Source organism: Kogia breviceps, chromosome 1 (assembly GCF_026419965.1).
Source record: "Kogia breviceps isolate mKogBre1 chromosome 1, mKogBre1 haplotype 1, whole genome shotgun sequence".
Classification (NCBI taxonomy): domain Eukaryota; kingdom Metazoa; phylum Chordata; class Mammalia; order Artiodactyla; family Physeteridae; genus Kogia; species Kogia breviceps.
Genome location: NC_081310.1, coordinates 113,363,566 through 113,381,337, shown reverse-complemented (window position 1 = coordinate 113,381,337; position 17,772 = coordinate 113,363,566). Strand labels below are relative to the sequence as shown.

Here is a 17,772-nt window from a genome sequence, read left to right as displayed (position 1 = left end):
AGGTAACTTACAGTTGCTTATAAAACGTTGTTTACTGATTTAGCCTACAAGCAATTTTGGAAACAATAACCTTCTTCTGCAAGGACAATGGACAATCTTTTCTAACTACCTTCCTGGGGCTGTTATTTCTAAAACTTTTTCTGCCTTGTACATAGAGTAAATAGTAATGTCCACAGGACAGGTCAAGTAAGATACTCATTTGAACTTTCTGGAAGTCAATCCTTAACCATAAGGAATGACCAAAATGGGGAGACCTTCATGTGCAGATGGTACCCAGAGGAAACACTAAAAAAAACCCCAAACAAACCAAAAAACCTTAAGGGACTCTGAATTGGCCTTAAAAGATAACAATAGGAGATAAAATGTTAATAACTTTATGTTTAAACACCAGCACTAGAGAATTCCCAGAAATTGCTATTGAAATGTGGCTGCAGTCTATGAACAAGGAAATATATAAAACTGTAACTAGAAAGAAGATGTCACTAAATGAGTTCACTCTAATGCTGTTAGTGATGATTCACTATGATGAAATGAAGTAAACATGTAAAGTCCAAAATCAGTACTATGGGTTGTTCATTATTTCATTAAGATAAAATAAGTCTTGGGTGTAAGCTAGTTTCTAAGCCACAGTGCTTGGAAATAGCATTTGATTAGGAAAAGCCTAAGAATTTCTTCTGAAACCAGTAAACAGGTTTCAGGACAGAACAAAATATTGTTCTTTAAGACAAAAGAGAGACTTTCAATCATGGGTTTGTTTTTAATATTTGTATCCCTGTTTTCTCTTACACTATTCCTTTGCCCCAACCTAATCTTGTTCAAATCTCTATCCTAAAAAGAAAAACATAAAATAAAATTGTTTGTTCCTGATTTCCCCATTTTAACTAGTTCTCCTTTTCTCCTTCTCTTCATTAACAAAGTCTGCAAAAGAACAATTACACACAATGCTTCTGCTGCTTTACCACCTGCTCACTCCCTAACCCCTTGGAACCTGGTTTCTACTCCTATGACTCCAATGAAACTTCTCTCTCAAGTTCATCACTGGACAGTCACATGCAAAAGAATGAAACTGGACCACTATCTTAAACCATACACAAATATTAACTCAAATTGAATTAAACTGAAATGTAAGATCTGAATCCATAAAACTTACTGAGGAAAACATAGGTGGTAAGCCCCTGTCATTGGTCTTGCCCCTGATTTTTTGTATTTAACACCAAAAGCAAAGGCAACAAAAGCAAAAATAAGCAAGTAGGACTACATCAAACTAAAAAGCTTCTGCACATCAAAGGGAACCATCAACAAAATGAAAGAGCAACCTACTGAATGGGAGAAAATATTTACAAATCATATATCTGATAAGAGGTTGATATCTAAAATATATTAAGAATTCATACAACTCAATAGCAGAAAACAAACAATCCAATTAAAAAATGGGCAGAGTATCTCAATGGACATTCTTTCAAAGACATACAGATGGCCAACAGGTACACAAAAAGGTGCTCAACATCACTATTCATCAGGAAAATGCAAATCATAACCACAATGAGATATCACCTCACACCTGTTAGAACGGCTATCATCAATAAAACAAGAAATAAGTGTTGGTGAGGATGCTGAAAAAGGAGAACGCTTGTGCACTATTGGTGAGAATGTAAATTGGTGGAGCCACTATGGAAAATAGTGAGGATGTTCTTCAAAAAATCAAAAACAGAACTACCATATGATTCAGCAATTCCATTTCTGGGTGTTTATCTGGGGAGGGGGAAGAAAAGGAAACACTAACTATAGAAGATATCTGCATCCCCCACACCCCATGCTCACTGCAGCATTATTTACAATAGCCAAGATATGGAAGCAACCTATGTGTACATCGATGGATGAATGGACAAAGAAAATGTGAGATACCTACACACATACACACCCACACACAATGGAATACTATTCAGTCATGAATAAGAATATTGCCATTTTCGACAACATGGATGGACCTTAAGGGCATTATGCTAAGTGAAACAAGTCAGAGACATATGGACAAATAGTGCATGATCTCACTGATATGTGGGTGGGTGAAATTGGTAAAGGGGGTCAAAGGTACAAACTTCCACTTATAAAATAAATGTCATGAGGTCATGGTGACTACAGTTAATAATACTGTATTGCATATTTGAAAGCTACTAAGAGAGTAGATCTTAAAAGTTCTCATCCCAAGAAAACAAATTTTTTTGTAACTATGTATGGTGATGGATGTTAACTAGACTGATTGTGGTGATCATCTCGCAGCATATACAGATATTGAATTATTATGTTGTACATCTAAAACTAATATAATGTTGTATGTCAATTATGTCTCAATAATTAAAAAAAAAAAAAGTTCACCAAAGACTTGCCGATTGTCAAATAAAGAGAGCAGTTCTCACACCATTCCATCTCTCCACTCTATGGCCGGGCTGAACACCCTACACCCCGTCAAGTTTTTTTCTTGTTTAGCTTCTGTGATGCCAAATTCTCTCCAATGTTTTGGTCTCATTTTTCTTAATTATGACTTCTTCTACCAAGGTTCTATCCTCTGACCCTTGCATTTTGTTCTATATGCTATCCTGGGCTTTAATAATCTTGTCCATGTGGATTATCTTAAGATCTAGGTATGAAAGAAATCCTGACCACCATGCTCAGTTTAAGATATAAACTCTGAGCTGCCTACCACACATCATCACAGACCTTGCTTGCACCTCACATTCAAATCTTCACAGGAAAGAGCTCAGTATTGGCAAGAGAAGGAATAAATTGAAAAAACAGGAATATCTAAAACAGAGGAATTATTACTTAACTTATAGTACATTCATGAAAGAATATTATGTATGGCATTATCAGAATAATATGCTGAAGTGTTTAATAACATGGAAAATGCATATATTATAACGTTCAGTAAAAGAAAAAAGCAGGATAAAAATGGATTGGAAGAAACTGGAAGGGAATATTTCAAAATGTTAACAGTAATTGTCTCTGATAGGTAACATTTTCTTCTTTGTAATTTTATGTATTTTCCAAATGTTCTACAGTGATCTTGAATTAATTTTAGAATCAGAAAATAAGAGGGATTCAAGGTCATATTGCCTACAAAATAAAACCTGGTCTTCACGAATGGCATCCAAGGCCTGCCAAAATCTGGCCCCCAGTGCAGTCTTGTCCTTAAATATAGGCCCTGAACATTCTCTGTTCCACTCCACCACCTAGCCACCAAGTTCTCAACCTGGTCCACTTTTTTTTTTTTTTTTTCCTGGTCCACTTTTATGATTCTGTATTCCTGTTTATCAGGTCTGTTTTTCTCCTACCCCAAAGCAGAACATATTGACCCTGAACATCTTTAATCCCTAAACCATAATACAGAGAGGGAGGCAATGCTCAAAATTTTCTGTTGGGTTAGCTAAGAAAGAAAAATTCTACAAGTCTTTTATCCAACTCATAATGAATATTAATGGTAGCAATAATAAACATAAAATTAGCTAAAACAACTCACTGGCTAAAATATCACACGATAAAGACTGCTATTGACTATAAATTGTCACAAAAATTAAGAATTCTTAACAGAATTTAGATAATGTAAAATCTGATCCTGAAAATGTGCACTTTCTAAAAATACTAGCCACTATACAGATTATGTTACACTTGTTTTATAACTCATGTTCATTCTAAAATATACAGAGAAGAGAATAAACACCAAGGAAAATAATTTCATAAAATAAAGACTGAAGTGGAGACTTCCCTGGTGGCACAGTGGTTGAGAATCTGCCTGCCAATGCAGGGGACACGGGTTCAAGCCCTAGTTCGGGAAGATCCCACATGCCACGGAGCAACTAAGTCTATGTGCCACAACTATGGAGCCTGCGCTCTAGAGCCCGTGAGCCACAACTACTGAAGCCCGCGAGCCACAACTACTGAAGCCCACATGCCTAGAGCCTGTGCTCCGCAACAAGAGAAGCCACTGCCATGAGAAGCCCGCGCACCACAACGAAGAGCAGCCCCCTCTTGCAGCAACTAGAGAAAGACTGTGCACAGCAACGAAGACCCAACACAGCCTAAATAAATAAATAAATAAATAAATTTGTTTAAAAAAAGAAGACTGAAGTGAAAAATAATAGAAATAGTTCAAATGCCTGGAACAGTGCCTGGCACATAGTAGATACTCAACAGATATTTGTTAAATAAAAGAATAAACTGGTACAGAAAATTATCCAAGGGCTTCCCTGGTGGCGCAGTGGTTGAGAATCCGCCTGCCGATGCAGGGGACACGGGTTCGTGCCCCGGTCCGGGAAGATCCCACATGCCGCGGAGCGGCTGGGCCCGTGAGCCATGGCCGCTGAGCCTGTGCGTCCGGAGCCTGTGCTCCGCAAAGGGAGAGACCACAACAGTGGGAGGCCCGCCTAACACACACACACACACAAAAAAAAAAAAAAAAAAAAAAAAGAAAATTATCCAAGGAGTTAATTAGATTGGCTTAATGGAGTTTTGTCAGAAAATGCTTTTTTAGATAGCCTTACTGAAATATAATTCACATACTATACACTTCACCCATTTAAAATGTACAACTCAATGGTCTTTAATATATTCACGGAGTGCGAAACCACCACCACAATCAATTTTAGAACATCTTCATCACCTCCAAAAAAAAGCTCATACCATGAGTAGTCACTCCCCATTTCCCTCCAACCTCCCAATCTTAGGCCACCACTAATCTATTTTCTGTCTCTGTAGACTTTGCCTATTCTGGACATTTCATATAAATGGAATCATAAAATATGTGGTCTTTTGTGACTGGCTTCTTTCACTTAGCATGAAGTTTTAAAGTTTCATCCATGTTGTAGCATGTATCAGTACTTTCTTTCTCTGTATTGCCAAAATATTCCACTGTATGGATATTCCACATTTTATTTACCCATTCCTCAGATGACAGACAACAGGGTTGTCTTGGATTTTTGGTTATTATAAATAATGCTATGAAAATTCATGTACAGTTTGAACAACATGGTTTTGAACCACACGGGTCCACTAATACACGGATTTTTTTTCAATAGTAAATACTACAGTACTACACAATCCATGGCTGGTTGAATCCTCGAATGTGGAACCACAGATACAGAATTTCTGATAAGGAGGGCCGACTAAGATAAGTTGACTTGACTGCATGGAGAGTCAGCATGTAATAGGGAAGAACAAATCTGACTCATTAGATTTATTCCTTTTGCTTTAACCTTTGTGCTCTGTTGCCTGTGCTTAGTCATGCTGGCTCTGAACCTTTTGTAAAAGAATGTTGCCTATAGTCTGAAATATACAGGATAGCCTGTTCTCAGGGCTCTGACCTTTAAGAGTCCATTCACACAGAGATAAAAAGTTGTAGAACAGAAAATAATATTTGTTTTGTTGCAAGTTTACAGGAAGATCATGACCTGACCTACCTGGACAGCTGCAAGAACAAAGGATTCCTTCACCAAGGAGTTTGCAACAACTAACCACACTCCTCCTCGCTCTGCTCCAGATGCTCCGAAGTCTGACTTTTCAGTTTGTTTGGCCTCACTGTGCCTCAGGCAAGTGCTCCTACTCCCTACCCCTGTGTTGTTCAAGTGTTAATTGAACAAGTTTTTGTGTTGATATGTTTTCATTTCTTTTGGGGTATATTAGTGGAATTGCCAGATCATATGGTAACTGTTTAACATCTGAGGAATTGCCAGTCTGTTTTCTAAAGCATTGCACTAGAAAATGCTTTCTGATGAAGATACAGTACAGATGTACACTCTTAAAAATAGTTTTTGATAAATAAACACAAGTCAAAACATTGTCAGAGTCAAAATGTCTGACATTTTCATCTCATTTCCCCCCTACTGGTTAAATCCTACTAATTTTTCAAAGCTCAGCTCGCATGCCGCCTCTTCTAAGGAGTCTTCCCTACTTTCTCAGAATTAATAGCTCCATTCCTCCTTTCAACTGCCATAACAATTTTATTTGTACACTTACTATATATAGCCTTTGTCACTCTCCCCTATATTGCATTTAACAATATATGTCAGTATCTCCCAATAAAGTGCAGGCTCCTGGATGATAAAAATTATATTTCATACCAATGTTTACAGTAATGATTATTGTGAAGAATATATCATTTGAGATGAGGAAAAGAACTCATGCAAAAGATGTAAGTAAGCATCATACATACTATTTTCACAGAACAAACTTATCTTCAAGGTACTATACTTAATAAACGATAAACTAGAGATAATTTTATCAATAAATGCTGACATTTGTTGATGAGCAACAAATAAGATATATCTCAAGACATATAATGAGCAAAAATAATGACTTAAATAAGGAGAAACAAAAGTAAGGGGAAAAAAGAGGGACTTTCTTAAAACTATTAAATAAAAATTAATTACCAAATAAGCCAATATGTCTATATTTTGTTAAATCATATTAGTTGGTAGAATGACCGAACGGACTCATTAATGCTCATTTTGCCCTGAATTTGCAGAAAATCTAGGGCAAAATGTCTCTAAATTACAAAGTTAAAAAAAAGAAAACTTTCAGGACTTCCCTGGTGGCATGGTGGTTAAGAATCCGCCTGCCAATGCAGGGAACACGGGCTCAAGCCCTGGTCCGGGAAGATCCCACATGCTGCGGAGCAACTAAGCCCATGCGCCACAACTACTGAGCCTGTGCTCTAGAGCCCGCAAGCCACAACTACTGAGCCCCCATGCCACAACTACTGAAGCCTGTGCGCCTAGAGCCCGTGCTCCACAACAAGAAAAGCCACGGTAGTGAGAAGCCCTCGCACTGCAATGAAGAGTAGCCCCCGCTCACCGCAACTAGGGAAAGCCTGCGCACAGCAACAAAGACCCAATGCAGCCAAAGATAAAATAAATAAAATAAATTAATTTTTTAAAAAAAGAGAGAGAACTTTCTTTTTAATAGTAATTCACTTTACTTGAATATATTAACATGTAAATAATTGGCTTGGCCTAATAAAAATTGGGGGAAGAGTGTAACATATTTATTCATTTTTAATAATTGTGGAAAAATATAACAAAATGTACTATCTTAGCCATTTTCAAGTGCACAGTTCAACAGCTTCAAGTGCATCATATTGTTGTGCACCAAATCTCCAAGAACCCCTTTCATATTGTAAAACTGAAACTCTGTACCCACTGAACAACAACTCCCCAATGATCCCTTCCCCTCAGCCCCTGGCAACCATCATTTTACTTTCTATCTCTGTGAATCTGACCACTGTAGGTAGCACATATAAGTGGAATCACACAGTGAATGGTAGGTGAATGGATAAAGTATGGGACATCCAGATAACAGAATATTATTCAGTGTGAAAAAGAAATGAGGGGCTTCCCTGGTGGCGCAGTGGTTGAGAATCCACCTGCCGATGCAGGAGACACGGGTTCGTGCCCTGGTCCGGGAAGATCCCACATGCCGCGGAGCAACTAAGCCCGTGAGCCATGGCTGCTAGGCCTGCGCGTCCGGAGCCTGTGCTCCGCAACGGGAGAGGCCACAACAGTGAGAGGCCCGCATACCGCAAAAAAAAAAAAAAAAAAAAAAAAAGAAATGAGCTATCAAGCCATGAAGACATGGGAGAAATCTATATGTATATTACTAAGTGAAAGAAGACTATCTACTGAATATGGCTACCTACTGTATGATTCCAACTATATGACATTGTAGAAAAGGCAAAACTATGGAGACAGTAAAAAGAACAGTAGTTGCCTGGGGTTAGGGGGAGGGAGGGGTGAATAAGTTGCACCCAGAAGATTTTTATGGCACCGAAACTATTCTGTATGACACTATAATGGTAGGTACACGTCATTATACATTTGTCACAGCCTACAGGATATATAACACCAAGAGTGAACCCTAATGCAAACCACAGACTTTGGGTGATGATGATGTGTCAATGTAGGTTCATCAATTGTAGCAAATGTACCACTCTGGTGTGGGATGTTAACAGCAGGGGAGGCTCTGTGTGCGTTTGTGTACACTCACACAGGCAGGGGTACATGGGAACTCTGTGCTTTCATTCAATTTTGCTGCTAACCCAATACTGCTCCAAAAGTAAATTTATTAAAAAAAAAAAAAAGGGGAGAGAGGGTGGGTAGAAGTGCCCTCAGAGAATTCAGTGAAGGAATCAGAGAAGTGGGAGGGTAAAGTGGAGAAAAAAGTTATTGGAAGCCAAGATAGGCAAGTTTCAAGGAACAGGTAATGATCACATAATTCTGAATAGAGCACAAAGGCACAAATGAGAAAATAATGACTAGATATTAGAATGGCTGATGATATGAGCAAGGAGAGTTTCCGCTGAGTGGTGGGGTGGAAGTCAGGGTATGAGTTTGAGGGGAGAGGAGGAATGTTTAAGAGACAGCAAATGTAGACCATTCTTTCATAAAGTTTGGATCAGAACTGTACAGAGAGAGAGAAAGGGAAGTTAGATGGATATGGGATCAAAGATGGGGAAATGGGTTGGCACTGAACAGAAAGAATATTTTGTTTCCCAGAATGAGTGTGAAAAGATTAGTGAGGATGAAGATTAAATCTGTAGGTGGAGGGTGTGAGACAGAGAGAGACACAGCCAATAAAAGGAGGCACGGACTCCTAGGAAGTGAAAGGCACGACTTAACATGATCTCATTCTTGCTCTCCGAGAAGTAGCAGCTGGAGAACCTGTTTTGTATTACCTGGGCCTCAGATATGACACTAAATTATTTTATATCCATATTGGAAATCTTAAGGCCATTCATTTCTATGTATACTTTTCATCTCTGTAATCCACAGGAAAAGACTATTCTCCCTTAATCTCCAGACTGCTCTTTCCTACAGTCCTTTTTCTTCCTCACCCTGATTCATTCTTCTGTTGCTGCTCTCTTTCCCAACTCATTCTACCACACCACCTGAAACCCTGGTTCCAGGGTTGAACAAACTCTACATTCTCAACCTCTTCACCTAACAGTCTACTCACTGCCTAAGTGAAACCTGGCTAGCTCGTGAGCACACTACTTGTGTTGAAGCTCTATAGGGGGTAGTGTTCTCCACCCTCATCTTCCACAGGAGGCAGTGATAGCATTTTCCTAACTCCTCAGTGCCACTTACAGGCTGTTATCTCTTTTACGTTCAGCTTGAGGCACATGACATATGGCTATGTCACACTCTTCTTCTCCTAGTTAATGTCACACAGAAGTACCTTTCCCTCTCTCTCTCTCTTCACTCCAACTGCAATCATACTGGCTATTTTAACACTGTGCAAATAACCTAATACCCTAGACCCAGAGTTCTTTGCCCTATGCCTATCCTTATACCATTTCAGTAACACCTATACCCTGGATCTTGCCTACTCTCTAGACTTTCTCTAGAGAAAGATGCAGGAACATGCATGTTGCCATCACTAAAATTCATGTTCTAAATTTCAGTTAGTCCTTGTCTTTGGTCAGCTGCTTCTCTCACTCCTTATAGAAGCTTTTCTGATTTTTTTTATCATTATCCTAATATCCCTCACTTCATCTTTTTTGGCTCCTACTGAGAAAGCTAAGGTCATCAGATGAGAATTCTCTTAAATTCCAGCCCTACCTAAGCTAACCTACTAACTTTGCATAAGTCACTCCTTTGCTCTTGGTTCCCTAGATGCTTGAGTATCCAAGCAAGCCCAGACTCCGTGAAATGACCACTCTCTCCTGCTCTTTATGTGGCAGCAGTAATACACCACTATACTCACAGTACTTCCAGCACACACCATGCTGCTGTTCCTTGCCGCTGTGTGTACTGTTCCTTCTACTGTTCCATCTCCTTCTCGAGCTAGACTTTTTTCAAAACCTTGCTAAAAAATTATCTTTCATGACACTTCCCCTGACCCACCCCCTCCAAAAAAAAAAAAACAGTTAAACACTTCTTCCTACCTTTTCTTGTATTTATTTCTACTACTGTAAATTTTACACTGCATGGAAAATTTTTATAGGTAATTAAAAGAACAAATTTGGGTGAAATGAATGGTAGAAACAAGAAGTACAGGAATTGAGTAAGAGGTGAAATCATAGTAGGGACGCTGAAAAAAGATTTCATTCATTCAACAAACAACGAATATTTATTAAGGACATAGTATATGAAGTAAGTGTTGGAGGAAAGCAATGGGTAGATTGTAGGCTGGGACAGATGTGGGCATAAAGCTGATGAGACATTTGCTCTAGATCTTGAAGAATGCTTGGAATTTCAATCAACTAAAAGAATGGTAAAGAGGTAGAAATAGGAGAGAGTACCAAGGAGACAGAAATGCACACATATTTGGCTAATATAAACTGACCACTCTTGGCTAAAATGGTAGGTTTAGAAAGAGCAGTATTAGGAAATAAATTTGAAAGCTTAATCATAGAAAACCTAGAGTTAGCAAGGGCCTTAAGAATCACCTAGGTCACCCATCCTTCTAATGAAGGATAACATTCCTGACAAATGGACAAAGGTAGCCTATTCACTAACTACCGACTTCTTTTAAATGTTACAGATTATCTTTTCTATTATATTGAATAGAAACATGCCATCTTTAACATTTCCCCACTGGTCCTGTTCTCTCCTCTGATGTACCCAGCATAAGTCTATTCCCTCTTTATGGGACAGTATTTCAAATATCTTTCATTTAATTGACGTGTGATCTTGAACAAATTGTGTTGCTTTTCTGCAGATCAACTTTCTCTTCTCTAAAAGAGAGGAGAGGCAGAGGCTAACCGTCCTCTGATAACCGTCTTCCTCTTCTCTTTATCGTAACTGACACTTTTGCTGGGAACGTGGACACCCAGCAAAGATGACATTTCTCATCCTTCCTTGGGGCTGGATGTGTCCTCGTGCTCAAGTTCTGGTCAACAGGCTGTGAGCAGAAAGGACCTCCCCTTCCCCCTTCTCAGTGGCTGGAATTCGGACGCGGGGTGAGCCAGCTTAGTCCCTGGGGATGAGAACAACATCTGGTTGGGCATAACAGAGCAACCAGATAAAGAGTCAGGGCCCCTGATAACCTGACGGGTCAGAGCTACCACATTAGCTTGGGCTTTATATGTGAGAGAAATAAATTTCTACCTAGTTTAAGCCACTTGTTATTTTTCAAATATATGTGTTACAGAACTTGATCTATATCCTAACCCAACAGGAGGGGTAACACATCTATAAAAAGGATTTTGTAATACATAAAATTAGGAATGTAAAATATACATGGATACATACTCAATTTTTAGTATTTGAACACCACCATCTTCCCTTGAGACTCACCCCAGTCTCCTGTTATGAACACAATTCGGGCTTCCTCAGAATCTTAATACAGTTCCCTGGATCTCTACTTGATAATATCCCTCAAAGGCTGACACCCCAAAATGAACATTAATTCTTTATAAGCTGTGTACATAGAACAGCATATACTTCCCCATATGACTTTCCCATGTATTTAATTTGGGAAACTCTGTGTATCTGTCATTCTTAGCAAAGCTACAACAGATCCTTTCTCCAAATATCTGCATTCCTTCAATAAATATTTATAAACTGCCTAGTGTGCAATGCTTAGACATAAAATAGTGACTATTAACTTACTAGTGTAAAATGGCATTAATAACAGTTTTACAATGTACAACAATCCAGTAATGAAATAATTTTGAGTACTTACAACTGGAAAGTCACATCTTGAAAAAAACAGTACGTGCATGAGTACTGTTTCTCATCTTTCATATACAATAACTTTGGGCAAATCTAAAGGGGCCAGGTCTAATGACTTGTTTAGTGGTGTCACACATTGGAACCAGTTTTCTGAGACTAGCATTCAGAAAAAGTCATACCATATATATTTATCTACTGTTTTGTCAAAACATAAGAATGAGAAAACATGTAACATAAAATTTGAGAGGCAACAGAGTTTTGTGATTAAGAGCATACCCTGGAGCCAGACTGCCTCCCTGCCCTGCCACTTACTAGCTGTGTTAACTTTCAGCACCTCTTTGGGCTTCTGTTTCCTCAGGTATAAAATGAGAGTAATAGCAGTAGTAATAATAGTGATAATATAATAATAGTACCTTCCTCCTAGGATTATTTTGAGGCTATAAAGGCTTAGAAAAGTTCCTGACACATGAGCAAAGTGCTAGCTACTTTTTAAAAGTGCTAGCTCAGGGCTTCCCTGGTGGCGCAGTGGTTGAGCCATGGCTACTGAGCCTGCGCATCTGGAGCCTGTGCTCCGCAACAGGAGAGGCCACAACAGTGAGAAGCCCGCGTACCACAAAAAAAAAAAAAAAAAAAAAGTACTAGCTCAATTAAGTGTTAGCTACCATTTTTATAGCTATAATAATAATGTGAATAGATGACCTCATTTCTGGTCAGGGTCTAAATAATTTTGTGCCATATGGTCAAACAGCATTATTTTTTGTATTTGCTACTTATTAGTAATTTTTTCATCTTAAAAAAGTCAATTTAATGTATCAAAGGGCAAGTTAATAATATACATATATCAAAAGCCTTAAAACTTCCCATTGACTCAATAATTCCATATCTAAGTGTGAATCCTAAAAAAGTAACAATGATGTGCACATCTTTAAGGATACCCAATTTAGTGTGTTTATAAAAATGTTAATAAAAAAGAAAGCAAAGAAGAAAGACTATTTCAAAAGGGGCTTTGTTCAGCAAACCATGGAAATCCATACAATGGAATGGTATGCATCTATTAAAAATAACTCTGTAATTGAATACTTAATGATATGGGAAGATACATTAAATGAAAAAAAATATAAGTATAGTATGATCCCACTTTGGTTTTTTAAAAAAAAGTATGCTAAAGTGTGTGTGGAGGGTGTGTGTGTGTATATATGTGTGTGTGTACGGATCAATAAAGACTCCAAGGTTAGGGGCTTCCCTGGTGGCGCAGTGGTTGAGAGTCCGCCTGCCGATGCAGGGGACACGGGTTCGTGCCCTGGTCCGGGAAGATCCCACATGCCGCGGAGCGGCTGGGCCCGTGAGCCATGGCCGCTGAGCCTGTGCATACGGAGCCTGTGCTCCGCAACGGGAGAAGCCACAACAGTGAGAGGCCCGCATACCGCAAAAAAAAAAAAAGACTCCAAAATAATAATAATAGTGATTATCTCTAGCTGGTTCATTTATTTGCAATTTCTGTTCTTTTTGCTTTTCTATTTTGTAAGTTTTCCACATGAATATGTGTTATGTTTGCAATAAGGAAAAAGGTTACTAAAAAGAAGTACACAATGTGCAGTAAACTAAAATCTTGAAAACATGAAGATACTCTGGCCAAAGAGAAAAAAATGCCTTCAACTTGTTTACAAAGTAAAAGATCCAACACAAATACGCTCATAAGCTTCCCAGATACTCCCCGAATTCACATGTGGTTTTCTGCCACAAGCTCATGTGAAACTTAGAAAAGTATTTAGCTATGAGCACAAAAAAAAGATGAAAAAAATAAAGCAAACTTGGAAATCCTAAAAAAATGCAGGAAAATTGTCTCATTATATTTCTTTATTAAAGCAGACCAGAAATTATTAAACTTGTTCTGATAGTCATAGTAAACCTCTAAAGTGATTTGAATGCTTTTACAAAGGAAAAGTGCTCTGAAAAGATTTTAATGTAACATCCTGTCTTTTTGAAAGTTCTTCAAAAATATTTTATTAGGCAATAATTTGGCTTCAGTTTATTAGATTATTATAATCATACAATGTATTTTCTGAATGTTTTATTAACTATCGTATGTAAAAATCTGACCTTTTAAATAACATTTATTACATATAAATACCTTTTTTTAACATCTTTATTGAAGTATAATTGCTTTACATCGTTGTGTTAGTTTCTGCTGTATAACAGTGAATCAGCTGTATGTATACATATATCCCTATAACCCCTCCCTCTTGCATCTCCCTCCCACCCTCCCTATCCCATCCCTCTAGGTGGACACAAAGCACCGAGCTGGTCTCCCTGTGCTGTGCGGTTGCTTCCCACTAGCTATCTATTTTACATTTGGTAGTGTATATGTGTCAATGCCACCCTCTCCCTTCGTCCCAGATTACACTTCCCCCTCCCCGAGTCCTCAAATCCATTCTCTACGTCTGGGTCTTTATTCCTGTCCTGCCCCTAAGTTCTTAAGAACCTTTTTCTTCAGATTCCATATATATGTGCTAGCATACAGTATACAAATAAATACCTTTTAAGTCTTTATTTTTTTTCTAACATCTTCACTGGATACACCTTCCCAGGAGAAACTGGATCCTTCTAAGATTAATTTTCATTAATAATCTTTAAAAGGGCAAAATGGTGTAAGGAAATTTTAGATGAAAAATCCAGTAAGCGGGATTACTTATAATAAACCAGAACTAAGAAATCCACAGTAAATATGTCTCCAACTGGTTATCAGGCTGTCACTAAATGTAGTATGTTAAACATATAACTGACCTCCTCGTATCTCCACAACGATATGTATATTCCCCTTGCAAAACAAAACAAAGATTCTTCCTGACTTCTTTTTTTTTTTTTTTTTGCAGTATATGGGCTCTAGAGTGCAGGCTCAGTAGTTATTGCCCACAGGCCTAGTTGCTCTGCAGCATGTGGGATACTCCCGGACCAGGGATCGAACCCGTGTCCCCTGAAATGGCAGGTGGATTCTTAGCCACTGCGCCACTGGGGAAGTCCCCGAATAGTTTCTTTACAAAGTTGTGTTAGTTTCTGCTGTACAGCGAAGTGAATCAGCTATATGTATACATATATCCCCTTGTTTTTGGATTTCCTTCCCATTTAGGTCACCACAGAGCACTAAGTAGAGTTCCCTGTGTTATACAGCAGGTTCTCATTAGTTACCTATTTTATATATATTAGTGTATATATGTCAATCCCAATCTCCCAGTTCATCACACCTCCCCTTGCCCCCCTTGGTGTCCATATGTTTGTTCTCTACATTTCTGCCTTAAGTTATGCAATTTTAAAATAATTCACATCCTTAGGTATTTCTGGTTTTCTTTCTTTTTTCTTCTAAAATGAGGTATCTTTTTGAAATCAATACTTTCATAGTTGCCAGGAGAAAAAAATTAAGTATAACATGTAAAGGAAACAAACCCTTTCAGACAAGCTCCTTGTCTTCTTTTTAAATGTCAGTTGGTGCCAGAGCACTGTGGTAGCTGTTTTAGGTGCAATGTCTTACTAAATCCTCACAACACCCCCATAAGCCAGTGATGGTTTCTATTTTACAGATGGAAACTTGAAGAGGCTAAGTAACCAACCCAGGTTTGCCATGGCGGAGCTAGGATTTAGGTTCAGATCCACCTCATTCCAAAATCTTGGTCTTAGCTTTACACCAACTACCTGTACCTAATAAGGAACATGCTCCTTCTTATGAATCACTTCCCTGCAAACTATATGGGTGTTGTTTGGTTGGTTATACAGAGCACTACTCTTAACCTAACAGACTTTGATTAAAGTCACATTTTAGTTGGAAGAAAAAGGGGTAAATTTAATACAGGATACTCTGCTTTTTCCTTTCCAATCTTGCAAATTCCAAATCAAATTACACCCCTTGCTTGTTAAAACCATTGGGAAGTTCCCTCTTCAGCACAACACACAATTTTCTCTTTTACATGGCATCAATCTGCTTGAAATTAGAGAGACTTGTATTAGAATTTTGGCATTTCACCTACCAGATGTGGGGACCTTGGGAAAGTTAGTTATGCTGAATGTGTTTATTCATCTACAAAATGGGGATCCCTAACTCATAGGATTGCTGTGAGAATTAAATATGATATTTAAAGGGTTTAGCCTATACCTATTTGCTGAATAAAGGACTGTCTACAACACCAGAATAACTGATTTATAAGCAAGCCAAACCAATAATCTGAGGGAGAAAGGAGGGAGCAGGGAAGTACCCTGACCACCAGGTGTCACCACTGGCCCAGGAGAGCTGGTCTAACTGCCAGAGTTGTAGGTGGGATTTTGCCACAGAACAGGGTTCATTTGCACCTACAGAACATTCAAGAATTGGCTTTGGACTTCAGCACCTTAAGAGCTGGTACAATATTTGCTCAACCATTCTGAGTTACAGTGTTCTCTTACCAATGTGTTAAAAATGACTGTGTAGATGTGTCATCATAGTTTAATCTAAAAAACTATCCTCAGCTGATTTTTTTTTTTTTTAAATTCTTAGAGTCAGTATTGCTTCATACGTCCTTTGCTTTGGCCAACTAGACATTTACATTTTTTGGCTTTCATAGGCTTCAATATTGCCACTGCTGACAATTTTCTGGTCCCAATTCAAAAACCCATGGACATTATTTCCTTTACATTATTAATAGAGATGACAGATAAAGGAAAGCAGAATATTTTTTAGGGTAAAAATGAAGTCCATGAACCGCACATCTAAGCAAAATAAGCATTAACTATGAGCCTTATTCCTTGATCTCAGGAACTTAAAAGTTCATTTTTAAAAATTCCGCAAATTTTCTTTTCTTAAGGAACATTTACCCTAGGAGAGATCTGTCAACCTACAAATACCCCTGAAATGACTCAAGGAACACTACCACTCCTGACTTCATTCTGTAACCTGCCAACGACACTCCCTGAGAGTGCCCAGGGCTCATTTCAAAATGAGAGCAGGGCCTGGGCTCTCCTTCTGGTTCTAATTCCTCCCCACTGAGAGCCACTAGCAGTCACCCCAAGACGGGCAATTCAGTGCGTGTTAGCACGTAACTGGACACGCAGCTCTGAGATGAGGCACAAACCGTTGTCCTGTCTGTGCCAGGGAACACTTGACTCAAGCCTGATCAGGCCTACCCCGGCCTCATCCTGGACTCCAGCGCCCTCCAGTAACCAACACGGAGAAGAAGAAAGACTAAAAGCACAGGCTTCGGTTTAGAGCGGGCGCTCTTGGAACTCGAGCAGTTTGGGTTATTTTTGTTTTAACAGCTCAAGTTCCACTTTCCATCTCACAAATATGGAAAGGTCTAAAGAAACCAGAAGCATCCTCTCCCTTCTGACCATCGCTCCCATTCCAAGAGAATTTAGGAGGGAAGAGCAGATATCAGGAACCATCTGGAATCACGAGCACAGGTGGCTTACCCCAGCCGAGAACCCATTTGCGAAGCACTTTGCCCAGATCGATACACTCCTGACCCATCTCAGACGGGTCCCTAGAGAAAGAAGAGCTCACGAGGCTGGCCGCCCTCCTGGAGCGGAAAGAGATGCTGCCCATCCAACAAGGCCCTGCGGGGCAGGCGAGGGCGCAGCCGCTCGGGAGCAGCGGCCGGGGCGGCCGGCGCGTTACCTGGGGGACTCGGCGGTGAAGCTGCCGCCGTCCAGCAGCCGCATCTTGCAGAAGAGGACCCCGTTGACGAAGGGCACCGAGGAGAGCTCCTCGAGCTCGAAGTCCACCTTAAACTTAAACTTCTTCTTCTTCATCATCACGAGAGCCAGACGCCGACGAGCGGGGTGCGGGGGCAGCCCCAAGGGGCGCGCGGGCCGGCGCCGCCGGTTCAACTCGGCCGAGCCGCGGGCCCGCCCAGCCCCATGGCCGGGGCTGCGAGCTGCGCGTGGAGGCGCGGCCGGGCTCGGGGCCGCCGCCGCCGCCGCCTCCTCTCGCGGCAGCCCTGGCCGGAGCGCGGCGGCGGCCGCTGAGCGGACCCCGCCCACCCACGGGGAGCGGCCGTGCTGCAGCTCGCCTGAGCGGTGGGCGCCCTTTCGGTGTGCAGCTTGCAGCCGACGCCGACGCCCGTCTGGAAGGAGGGGAGGCGAA

At 39.9% G+C, this 17,772-nt stretch overlaps 1 protein-coding gene across 2 annotated transcripts in view; it reads right to left on the bottom strand.

Annotated features, from left to right (window-relative positions):
• EEIG2 (EEIG family member 2) overlaps positions 1 to 17,562 on the bottom strand; it is a 101,798-nt gene extending 84,236 nt beyond the window's left edge. Inside the window, exon 1 of one of the 2 annotated variants that reach the window (XM_059078758.2) lies at positions 17,305 to 17,562. In XM_059078758.2, the coding sequence (XP_058934741.1) occupies positions 17,305 to 17,441 (137 nt within the window). In that variant the 5' untranslated portion in view covers positions 17,442 to 17,562. The remainder of the gene's footprint in view (positions 1 to 17,304) is intronic. The other variant, XM_067041101.1, reaches the window with a different exon arrangement.
• Positions 17,563 to 17,772: the final 210 nt, after the last annotated feature.